Here is a 13,231-nt window from a genome sequence, read left to right as displayed (position 1 = left end):
CTTGAAAGGTTAGTAAGACAGCATAGAGGAGATGTGGCAGTAAGAAAGGGCAGGCTAAACATCTTCTGGCTATGACAGTAAAGTAGGTTTTTACTTTATAATGTACTTCATTTTCGATGACTTTTTAACCATACGTGATACATGATGGTTGAATTTCAACTGGTCAACTGTGATTAAAACCAGTAATTTTGTGATTTATTTGTTCTATCATGGTGTTATTGGCAGAGACAATTGGCAATACTATTGTTTTATTTCAGATCTATTTTGGGGTAAAGAGCAATAATTTAGATTTTTTTGAGACATTGTGGTAGCTGTGAGTTATTTAGCCATGTTCCAATCAATACGAAGGACTGCTGTGTAAGCTTTTGTAGTTTAGAGAGAGATTTGGCATAGCAGATTAAGGTCAAATCACCAGTGTATTCACCTAGAGTAGCATTTTTTACAGCAGTGTAATATGAGGAAAAGTATGAGGTCTAGTATAAATCCTTGTGATACACCAATAGTTATAGGCCCAAAGGAGGAGAAGTCATTTCACTGCTTGTGCTCTGTTTGAGGGATAGCTATGGAACCACTGGAGTGAAGAGTTGGCGACTCCCAGGATGAGAGTTTATATAAGAGTTTCTAGTTGGAGACAGTATCAAAGGCTTTTGATAAGTCTAAGAGGGTGGAGGAGACAAGGCTTCCAGAATTTTTATGTTTGTTGACCGTATTAACAAAATTCAGCAAAGCAGTAATTGTGCTGTTATGAGGATGGAAGCCATGATGGGTTGAATACAGAAGCTGGCTAACTATTATATGGTTGAGAAGATCAAGATGAATTCATTTTTCTAATATTTTTGATAGGGGGTTGAAGATATCTATTGAGGCACTGTTTGAAAGATCTATATTGATTCCACCCTTGTACAGTGGAATAATAAATTATTTTTCCATAGTGAGGGGACTTTATTTTGAGATGTGGATCGATTTATCAGAAATGAAACTGGATATGCAATAGCTTTCAGCTGCTATCTTGAAATATTCACCAGATAGATTGTTAGGGGCAATTGTAGTAGACTTTAATTTATTGAGGTATTTTTGATGGTATCTGTGTGAACTAGTTGGGAGGAGAAACACTGAAGGAGGTTATCTGATTGATTGAGTAGGAATATCAGGAGCTTGATTAGATACCTAGCTGGATAATGACTGTACAGTCTGTATAAACTGGTTATTGAATTGGCTGGTTATGGTATCATTTTGTTTCTGATTTTTTAGTGATGGATATGTAGCTTGCCTGGATTTAACAGTTTAATGATGGGAACCCAGAACAGTTCTGGGTTACTAATTTCCACATTTTGACTGGTGGAGTAATAGTTACTAAAACTAACTGGATAACCATTAAACAGAAATCACCCTTACTTCTTAGCATTTTAATCTACAAGATCCTTCATGACTCATACTGCCTACCTCTTAAGAGTAACCTAAACCCCCACTTTTCAGATCATCTGCTTAGAAACCAGTGTGCTTTATTTTTCAATAGACCTCTCTTGCAATAGGCTATACATGAAAATACATTTTCTAAATCTACGCTGGCAACCTGGCATTCCTTATCTGATGAATTAAGACAAATTTATATTCATCCAGGTTTTTAGAAGCAGCTCAAAATATTCCTCCAGAAACATTGTTATTTCATTTATTTATTTCTGGGGTAAAGGGTGACCCTATATATGCATAGGCCTTCGACCATAACTTTTTCCTTCCAGTTATATGCACACTCCTGATTTTTCACATCCTTGTTGTAATCACCCCTTTACCTTTTCCCAGTTTTACATCACTGTATAATTCTCAATGTGTACATATCTAATATATGTATGTATGTATATATATATATATATATATATATATATATATATATATATATATATAAAATAAATATATATATATATATATATATATATATATATATATATATATAAAAAAAATATATATATATATATATATATATATATATATATATATATATACATATATATATATATGGGTCTAGGACATTTCATTGAATGCACATTTCACTGAAAGTCAAATTAGTGTGCACTTTTCACTGAAAGCTCAATTCACTGAAAACTCAATTCACTGAAACACATTTGAAAGTTATATATGGCCTTTTCCCCACTGTAGTGCGACCCTGGAGATATCATATATATATATATAGTAAGGGGGGTGTGTGGGGGGCACCACCCACCACATTGGGGGGTGTGATGGGCGTAGTCCCCCACATATTTTAAATATTTTAAACTATAAACATGGATACTTGCAATTCCAATATAGTACTCTTTTCTGAACATAATATATACTTAAGATATGTGGGAGGGCTACACCCTCCACACCCCCTTACTATATATTCTAACTCAAGGGTTGCACTACAGTGGGGAAAAGGCCATATATAACTTTCAGTGAAATGTGTTTCAGTGAATTGTGCTTTCAGTGATTTGTGTTCAGTCATTTGAGTTTCAGTGAAATGTGCATTCAGTGAAATGTCCTAAACCCATATATATGTTAGAAACCTGGGATGCAACTCCCAGACTTGTTCTGAGTTGATTCTAAATGACAAAAAATACACTGAACCCACAGACATCGCCAATATCCTGGCAGACAGGTTCAGTGCAAACCCCCCCCCCCCAAAGAGCAAGTATCTATCCCGGCAGAGGGCTGCCTCCCAAACATCTCTGATGCTCAGGTGAAGGCTGCCCTCTCCAAAGCAAGAAACACTGCTTCCATGGGACCAGATGGCATCCCAGGTTGCGTCCTACATGAACTCCAAGAGAAACTAATCCCTCAAATAAAACAGCTATACAATCTCAGCCTCACTACAGGACATGTGCCCACAGAATGGCGTACAGCAACAGTGGTCCCATTCCACAAAGGTGGAGCCTCTACGGACCCTGGAAACTATTGCCCCATAAGCCAGACTAGCTTAGTCTTCAAGGCTATGGAGAGGATCATCATGGAGCTCATAAACAAAGACATTGGGGACCTACAGACACTAGATCCTACCCAGTTCGGCTTTGTCAAGGGCAGATCCTGCCTTTTGAACCTGGTTGACTTCTTCGAAACAGTCACCAAAGCCATAGATGAAGGGAAGGTAGTCCACACAGCCTATCTGGACCTTGCAAAGGCATTTGACACAATACCCCACTCGGGCATCATAGATAAGCTATCCAGCCTAAATATAACCCCCTATGTCACAAGATGGGTCGCAAACTGGCTCAAAGACAGAACCCACAGAGTGAGAGTTGCTGGAGCCATGTCAGACTCGAAACCGGTCACAAGCGGCGTCCCACAGGGTTCTGTCCTGGGACCACTCTTGTTCAGTATATACATTTCTGAGGTACAGGCAAACGTGGAAGGACTATGGCTCACCAAGTTTGCAGATGACTGCAAACTGGGCGCCATAATCAACTCTCCAGCTGACACAAACATCCTTCAGAAAGGTCTCACAGAGACAGATAACTGGTGCCAGTGCCATGGTTTAAAGCTAAATGCCAAAAAATGTATAGTCATACTCTTTGGCAAAAATAATGTGCCCACAAATTACCACATAGGCAGAAACCCATTAAGTACAGAGAAAGTTATTAGGGACCTGGGGACCCAAGTTGATAGCAATCTCTCCTTTGAAAACCACATTGCCAAAGTGGTTAGAAAGACCTTCTACATAGCCCACCTCATCACGAAGGGTTTCACATCTAGATCAAGAGAGGTAATCGTGCCCCTTTATTCATCCCTCATCAGGCCCATCATAGAATACAATGCCCCTTTTGGGATACCTTACCTGACACCTGCAGCAATTAGAAAGACCCCAAAAGTATCTCACCAAGAGGATCAAGGGTCTCAAACAGATGCCATATGCTGCTCGGTTAAAAAAACCTCCAGCTCTACTCAGTTGCATACTGCCTACTTCAAGGCGATCTATGCCTGACATACAAAGCTATGTCAAATCCAGAATTAATAGACATGCTCCACCTCAGTAAATCTAAATCCCTTAGAGCCACATGCTCGAGGGACTTGAACCTCAGCACAGAAATAAATAGAACTTACTGGAGGGACAGGTTCATAACCCAGAGGCTCCCTTCGCTCTGGAATAGAATTCCAGTTCATGTGAGGCAGAGCACCTCACTGAATCTCTTCAAGAAGAATCTCGATAGGTGGATGGGGGATCGTAGGTTTGTCCCAGGGATTACTCCCGTGTCACTATTAGACAGAGGCACAGTAAACTAAACCTTAAAAAGGGCACAGTATACTCAAATCAAGGGGTGGCGTAAGCCATACAGAATCGGGCTAGGCTTATAATCGCCCCAAGGCAGATAGCCTAGTATGAACCTATGAACCTATGAACCTATATATTTAAATGGTCATATACCTAATGTGTTTTACTGTCTTTACAATAGCCAAAAATATGTATTTGTGTTTGCTCTCATCTTTGGTTCAGATAATACCTGTACACTAAATAATAGGAAATTATTTTACTATATTCTCTTGTATTTGTGCTTTGAGCCAAAAATGGTTGGAAAGGATCCTCAGACCAGTTCATTCCCCTGGTTAAAAAACAAACAAACATATCCATGTAAGTAAGTAACTGACTAAATATGGCAAATATACAAAACAAACAAAAAATATTGTCAGTACATACTACTGTTAGTCAGATTAATGTTCTGATACTAAGACAGTTCATAGGTAGGTACTAGGCTATCAGCCCAAGGGCCTACGTAAGCCTAGCCAACAAGGTTCCCTGGCTTACGCCACCCAAGAAAGTTATTTTTCTGTGCCACTGTCGAGCAGAGACATAGAAGTGATCCCTGGGATGTATTTCCTATTTCCCATCCACTCATCAAGATTTTTCTTGAAGAGTGCTAATGAAGAACTTTGCTTGACATAGATGGGTAGCCTGTTCCAGAGTATGGGAAGTCTCTGGGGCAGGACTCTATCCCCCCAGCATGTCCTGTTTATTGTGGTGACAAGGTTTCGGTCCCTAGAGCATGTAGCTTGGAGGGATTGGGATTTCTTTAGGTGTAGCATGTCCAACAGTTCTGGGTTTGACATAGCTTTATATATTAGGCAGAGATCACCTCGGAGTAGGTGATATGCTACGGAGTAAAGCTGGAGTTTTTTGAGGTGGTCAGTGTAGGGCATTTGTTTGAGGACAGTAATCCTCTTTGTGAGGTACTTCTGTGGCCTTTCCAGCTGCTGCAGATGTCTTGTGAGGTACATTACAAAAGGGGCGTTGTACTCTGTAATGGGTCTAATGAATGTTGAGTAGAGGGGAACAATGACATCTTTTTTCCTGTCTTCGTTTATAAGTTACATGATAATACGTTCCATGGCCTTGCAGATCAGGCTCATCAGACTGATGGGGGGGGGGGTAGTAACCATGATCCAAGGTGGATCCCCCTTGTGGAGTGGGATAACTGTAGCTGTGTGCCACTCAATGGGCATGAAGCCTGAGGTGAGGCTATGATTAAACATGACACTTAGATGAGGTGCCAGTTCATTTTGTAGTTCATGTAGTACACAGCCTGGGATGTCATCTGGTACCACGGATGTTGTATTCTTAGCTTTGGAGAGTGCGTTTTCTACCTGTGTGGCCATTATTACCAGAATTTGGATAGTCCAGTTGTGGATCATTTTCATTGGATATATGGGGAACACCACATTTAGTGAGTGGGGGCAATTTTGCACAAAAATTGCTGGAATTGGAAAATAGATGTTTATTAAATTATAGAGCACTAGCACCCTGGATGACTAAATTTAGATATTAATTTGAATATCTAAATTTGTAAATGCATATTTATATATTTATACATTTTTTATGTATTAGCTCTAAAATATTCTTATGCATTGTTGTAAATGGCATTGTTTTTTTAATGTTTAATTGGTTAATTGTTTGAATTAATTAATTGAAGACTGTTTAAAATGGCTGCATGATGTGATAAAAATGTATTGTTCTGAAGGCATTGAGCTGAGGTACAAGAACACCAGTAAAGTTCTTTTTGCAGTTTTTCAATGGTCTGTTTCATTTTGTTTTTTCTACTTCACATTTAAGTTATGCCTCCATAGTCAACAGAATTGTCAGGAATACTGATGCTTTCATGGATTCATTAGACGGATTTGCTTTATTTATTTATTTATTTATTATTTATTTATTTCCAGTTTGATGACAGGGGAGGTCCACTGGGCTCAGGGAGCCTGTTTTCAGTGGAGGCCCGGGGAGAAAAGCTCCAAAAACACAGTAACAATAAGAAATAAAGTATTATTACATATCTATAATACACAGTGACAATAAGCAAAAAGTTATATTACATAGTAAAACATATTAGGGTACAGTGAGAAAATAGCAACATGTATTGCATACATACATTTGTACATTATATTCATAGATGCAATTGTATTAGGATTGGGACAAGTTGAGACAGATGATTAGTTGCACTGAGGAGGTAGATGATGAGAGTACGGTTGTAATATAACAGTTGTTATTCATTTGACTGTAGTTATTTATTAGAATGTAGTTATAGAATGACTTTTGTAAACACAAATGTAGGAGTGAATGTAGGTGGAAAGTACATTATTTAAAAAGTATCGAGCTGAGACAGACAGAAAGAACTAGAGAAGGTGGGGTGTATACATCACCATTCAGGATAAGAAGTGTATACATCCTCATTCAGGATGAGAAGTGAGGATGATTTAGTTAATAGCATCAAAGTTTAAGAACTGCCGATAGAGAGAATCTTCCCCAGAAAGGGGAAGGAGGATAGTTGGAAAGCTATTTACAACATATACATTTAAGATAAAGAATGCTAAGTAATGTTATATTCAAAGTGAGGCTACTGTTTTAGGTAGTCAGTATGGGGTAGATTAACTTGTAGTAGGGGCTTAGTGGGCTAGGTGGGTTGAGTGCAACTGCAATTCCAGTTTTGGGTGAAGTGGGAATGGCGCTGAGTTTTGAAGTGTTCAAGGCTTTCTGAGGTTCTTAGAATGGGAGGGACCAAGGAACAGAAGAAACCTTGAGATAAAGTGGGTTCTGCCACCAGGGTGAGAGGGTTGAGAAAGAATTACTCTGATGTAAGATATTTGAGAACTACAGCGTGACATGCTGCTCCAAGCCCCAAGAAGAGAAATATAGGGCAATATACATATATACAGCCCTGCAGAATGTGCTTCTTTAGTTTGTTTATATTTTGTTCTATGCATAATGTTAAATTATTAACCTTTACCCATGCGCCTCACATCTCAACACATAGCAGGAATTTATTTGTATTTGTATTTATCTACCGGAAATATCTGACCAGGTTGGAAACCCTTTTTTAGTGGAGAGTTAGGGAGAAAAGTTCTAAAAAGCTCTGAAAAACTAACAGTCTACAGTTAAACAAATATGTAGAATGCAGTTGATGCTATGTACCTCTTGACCTCTTAGTGATAGAAATCTGGACAAAGGCAAAAATAAGGTGGGACAGAGACTCACAGTCAAGAGCAGATTTTAAATTATTGCTCATATAAGTATAGAAAGCTGCTAGAATAACAGATTTTGGATCAGCTTGCATTTCCTGGAAGACATGACTTCTGAAATTCAGATATCTGTCATTATTTCATGACTTCAGTCCTCAATGATTTGCCAAATTTTATGAAGAAAAGACCAAAAATATGAGATAAAATTTTGGACATTCTCTGACACTTAATTGAGAGGCAAGGAACATAAAGAATACTGCATAAAAGTTTGTTATACCATAGAAACAATCATAGTTGACATGCATTAGCATATAAAATGATATATAATTAATGCAAATGGCAGTGGAACATTTTACATTCTGGAGCAAATCACATTGCAGTAGAGCATATCATCTTCTGAAAGCAAACACAACATTTTTTAATTATTTAAGGAAACAGGTTTATAAAAGCAGACATACTGAGTTGAGGCTAAGTGAGAATAATTAAGGTATACAGTACACTAAATGGAACTTAAAGATAATTAACTAAGGTTATGGCACCTCTATCTACAAAGCAAGATTCTATGTGAACACACAAGAAGGAAAAATAACTTTGATGAAGCAGCTATCAGAGATGGAGAGGTTTTTTCTATGGGAGAGGTACAGTTGTGGACATGAAGAGGATGGACTTGTTAAATGGAGGCAGGTTGGGAGTTCCAGATTTTAACAATATAACTAGTATAAAGGGAGTCACCTTGGGAGTTATGAGAGACAGGGAATGATATAGGTCAGAAATTTATCAGAAGAGCAGAATTTTCTAGTAGGAGTCGACCACTGAAAAGGTCTTAAGGAATGGGCAACTGTCTGGTATGTGTAAAAATGATGTGCTATTTTGTTAAGGTAATGTGGGCATTCAAGCCAAATGAGTTTTTTTATAGTGTTGCAATGCTGGGTTCTGTTGTTTACACTGGTAGTGAACTTAATTATTTTATTATAACTCTGGTCAGTTTAGGAAGCTGTGTTGAATGCAAAGTTGCAAAGATAGGGGCAACATATGAGCGCATGGGACGTTATTAGGCTATTACTGTGCATTTATAAGTGCCCTGTATAGTAGTCCAAGTGTTGGGTTTGATTTCCTGACTACATGTAAGGCATGGAAGTCAAATATTAGATTTTAATCAGTGATGACAAAGAGTTTTATGTGGGAAACAAATGAAGAAGAAAGAGGGGTAAATTACTTTTTACATCAGCATTCATGTATTTCTTGGGCAGTCCCTAGCAATCAGTCTGTAGTCCAACACTTGGTTCACCAGCAAGGTGACAAATAACTTATTGTTCCTTAGTTCTCTGTGCCACTGAGCCCTTTAAAAAATACTAAGGGGGTCAGCAGCATGGTGGGTCAGTAGGAAGATCTCTGCCTCAAAGCTCAAAGGTTCAGTCCTGACATCCGGTTATTGTCTGTGTGAAATATAAAGGTTCTCCATGTGTCTGCAATTTTTTTTTAAGGTGGGCTGTACTACAGTTTCCTCTTGCCACCCAAAAACACATTGCTTGATTACCTGCACGAAGATTATACGTAAACATTCTATTTTCCTCTGCCTTTGTGGCCTGTGCTGTGAATATAAGGGGCCTATGTTACAGCTCACTTACCTGGTTAATAAAGTAAAAAAAATGTAAAAGTCATTATATTAGTTCTATCCTATACTTTGTGCTCTGCCCTCTGACTTCATATGCAGAGGTAAATATACATATTCAGGGGTAAATATACATATTCGTCCAAGTATACTGCATGATGTTTATGGCATTTGCTTTGGAACTCAACTTAACCAAGGTTATTTTTTTTCTCCAACAGCTTCCTGCTGCCATGCAAATTTCACTGAACAACTTGCACATTCGCCTGTATTGAAAGTAGAGCACATGTTCTGGAACAGATGCGGAAATGTCAGCAGAAAGTAAGAGTATTTGCTGTATTAGTTTAGCAATGTAACATGCTTCTCAGATGCAGTGTGCAAAGCGATTCTCGTGCATCCATACAGTCCCTTTAGAACAACCCGTTGTGACTCATTCCACAAAGGCCTTGCGGTAGTCCACTCTGTTACGATACCTCCGGATTATGTTCTCCTGTTGTTGTGAAGTATGGTGAAAAACACTATGAAGCTATTTTAAAGCGGTCTGTATATCGACTGGCCAGGTTGAAGCATTTAAAATATTGGGTTACATCCTTGCATTCACCTAGCAGTAGGATTCCAACTTCCCTCCTCCATGTCGCTTATCTTGCTTTACATACCAACCCAGATAATTGGCTTTTAGACATCTTTAAATGGCAGTAGGGTAGCTGCTAGAGCAAGCAAAGCTAAATGAAGCCTAGATAGAGATTTTCCTATTGGAACCCCATCCTTTGCATATCTGTTGTATCTATTCATTTCAAATGTGTTTGTTATTATTTTGTCAGCATGTACAGTTATGCCATGTTTATACATATGATTGTTTTGCAGTACACCCAGGATCTTCTCTAAAAATGAGAATGATCCCAGTAGAGATACCGCAGAAAACAAAGTATAAAATACATAAATAAATAGTTATGGATGGCTATATGTGACTGTGGCAGAGTATCAGCTTTGCTGCTCTCAGTGTCAGGGACATGAGTGCAGAAATAAGCTCTGGTCATTTGAAGATGGATGGAGAAATGTTGTATAGAAATGCTAGGTGGCAGCAGCCTTCACTTGGAAAGGAAGGAGTGATGTGTTTAATGTGATACATCATTGTACATTGGCAACCACAGTGTAAAGATGTGGGCTTTGGTAACTGCAGTGCACTGCACACACTCTGTTGTCACAAATAAATAGGTCACACTTGCTAGTAGCACATAATGATGATTCCAAAACTCTTGATCAAAAATACAGTGCAAGATGAGAATCTTAGGCTCGTCAGAGAGAAGGAATGCTACCTACTTTCATGCTTAAGTTCAACAAACATCATCTTGAGGCTCTTAAATGGTTTCACATACAAGCTTTGCTGCTGTTAGGCATTGAGCAGGGCAGTTGAACCACTATGTATGGAATCTGTATGAAGTATACATGGCATGTGATGGATAAAATAGAGGGTCTTTAAATCCTAAAGTGTGCAGCTCCACAAGATGGGCAGGTGATACTCAAAGAAAGGCATGGCATTTATCATGAAATGATAACGAGTTATTAAAACTGCTACCTTTACCACTGCAGTTGAATTTGCCATACTGGGAAACTACACACGTACAACATACATCAAAGACTTTGAATGCTATTTATTAAAAATACATGCACGATGCAGTACAGAAGGTCAGGCACGATGATACGAAAATGTAGTAAAGTACAGAGAATGTCACATTGTGTCAGGCATCTGTCAGCTGATGATGGATATTATAGCTGTACAAAATATGATACAACACAAGTGACATATGGAAATATGTGCAAATAGATGACAGATGAAACAGCATGAAAGAGCCCACTGTAAACACATAGAAAGTGCACAGACAGGACACATGGACTGCACAGTTACATAAGAGTACTACACAACTTGTAAAGACAAGGTAGTGTATAAGCACAAGGGTGCGCAGGAGACGTGAGAGCTCTTCACGGCACCTACAGTATGTTTAGTATTATTGAGGTACAAGATAACATGGGCAGATAGGACATATAAGCAATGTGAGAGCACTGTACAGCATTACAAAGTTATCATCATAATATAAGACAACACAAGCACAGACATTGTATGGCACAGGGCTGTCAGAACATTACATAGTATGTACAAATATTCCATCATTATATGAAAACACATGCAAAGACAGGACATACTAGACTGCAAAAGGTGGGGGGGGGGTATTAAATAGTATGTACAAGCATACCATCATAATTCAAGATAACATATGCACAAATAGGACACACCTGACTACACAGGGCCTCACTATGAGAACATTACATAGCATGAACAAACCATACCATTGTAATACAAGACACCAATGAACACAAATACACAGGTATGTCACCATAATGCAAAGTAACATATGCAGTTCAATAAATGTATACGAGCAATGACTCCAATTTAAATGCAAGAAGCAAGGAATATCATAACAAATATGCAGATGAATCTAAATGATAACCAAAAATAAATGCAAACTATATATGAAACCCATCTGAAAAAAGAGAACAAACTTGTAAAGTGCAGATAGAAAAGAACTTTCCAAGATAATTTGTGGAATGTGGACTGGTTTGTTGCTCTGTAGTGCATAAAATAACTAACTACATTTAAAATTAAGATAATGCTAGCAAAAAAGAACAGGCTAAACTACCATATAATAACTAAGAAAAGTACGCATGCATACATATAAATATTTCAGACACAGGCAATATTGCCCTTCCAGTCTGCCAATATATTAAAACATCCTCAAGAATGAGTGTCCAGGTTGTTCTTAAAGGGACAATCCCAGTGTTTAAAATTTGGGTTCGAGTTAAGCTGACAGAAGTCACGCCCACTTCGATATGTCACTTTGAGTCCCACACAAAGTGTCATTTTACTTTTAAATATCCTGTAAATCCACGGTTCCAGTCATGTTTCAGCTCCCAGGATAAACTAATCTTTGGATTTGTGTTCCTCTCTGAGTTGCATTGTATTGGGGAACTATACCCCCAACTCCTGGCTCATATTTAAAATAAAGAAGCTGTGCCAGGGAAAAGGGACATCGGTTTATAATAATTTTAAAATTTTGCATCACTCATGCTTCTACAGATGTACAAACACTCCGCTCTTAAAAAATAGTGCATTTGTCTAACAGTACTCAGAAATCAGCACATATCAAGCTAGAAGCTGAGAAAGGAACAGAAGAGTGTGTCTACTAATGCTCCAACATTCTGTCACACACTCGCTTTCTATGGAATTACTAGCAGGTCCGAAAGTCACTACACCAGGCTTGTATTCAAAAATCAGAAAGAGGAATATGGTTTCCACTACTGTTTGCCAGACTCAGATGATTTCTATAGGTAGGTAGAAGCCATGTCATAAAATTGATGTTGATGGCCAGGATTCACAATCACCACAGAATAAAATATGAATTTAAAGAAAAACTCTGTTTACTAATGTTTTAAAAGTCTTGCATTACTGATGTGTTTTTTAGATTAACAGCAGCAGTCAGGTCATACAATGCCTGAAAGGCTACTTTTCTCAGTAGGTAAAATGCACAGATTAAACTAATAAATGTCTCACAGGGAGAGCTGTTGTCAGTACAAATGCAATTTGAGATGGAATTTGGCTAACACCTTTGAAACTTCCTTCAGGCACCCTTCCCCCACCCCCTCAGCCAAAGGTGAGCATGCTCAGAAAGGCAAACCTGAAATGTAAACAAAGGCTGAATCAAAACAAAAAATCCCTAGGACTGTCCCTCTAAGAATATCTAGTGTTTGCTATAATATAATTTGTCAGTCTAGCTCAGGCAAGTACTACTGTCTCACATTCCTCTATATTCTCCTACAGAAGTTCAATGCTTTTCTACTATTCCTTGATAACCCCAAGCATTCCCTTAGGTAGCTGAATCTAAACTCCCTGTATACTAAAAACAGGTATACTTTTAAATAGCTATTTGATATTCTGTACAAGTCCAGATATTTTAATATTTTATAATAACTTAAACTTCCACATCCAGTGATTCCCTTAGAATATTTTCACTATACTCTCCAATTTATTAATGTGAGTTTTCTTATTTTCTGTGTTACTATTCTATATTTTAATTGCACTGTAATGTAACTTAC

At 38.1% G+C, this 13,231-nt stretch overlaps 1 protein-coding gene across 1 annotated transcript in view; it reads left to right on the top strand.

Annotated features, from left to right (window-relative positions):
- Positions 1-13,231, top strand: part of LOC122813553 (riboflavin-binding protein-like) — a 169,190-nt gene that overhangs the window by 50,185 nt on the left and 105,774 nt on the right. Inside the window, exon 3 of the mRNA XM_044085934.1 lies at positions 9,304-9,403. Within this exon, the coding sequence (XP_043941869.1) occupies positions 9,304-9,403 (100 nt within the window). The remainder of the gene's footprint in view (positions 1-9,303; positions 9,404-13,231) is intronic.

This window comes from Protopterus annectens, chromosome 10.part0, assembly GCF_019279795.1.
Source record: "Protopterus annectens isolate FY-2018-M chromosome 10.part0, PAN1.0, whole genome shotgun sequence".
NCBI lineage: Eukaryota > Metazoa > Chordata > Ceratodontiformes > Protopteridae > Protopterus > Protopterus annectens.
Note: the sequence above shows the minus strand (reverse complement) of the source record. Positions and strands in the feature narration are given on the sequence as shown.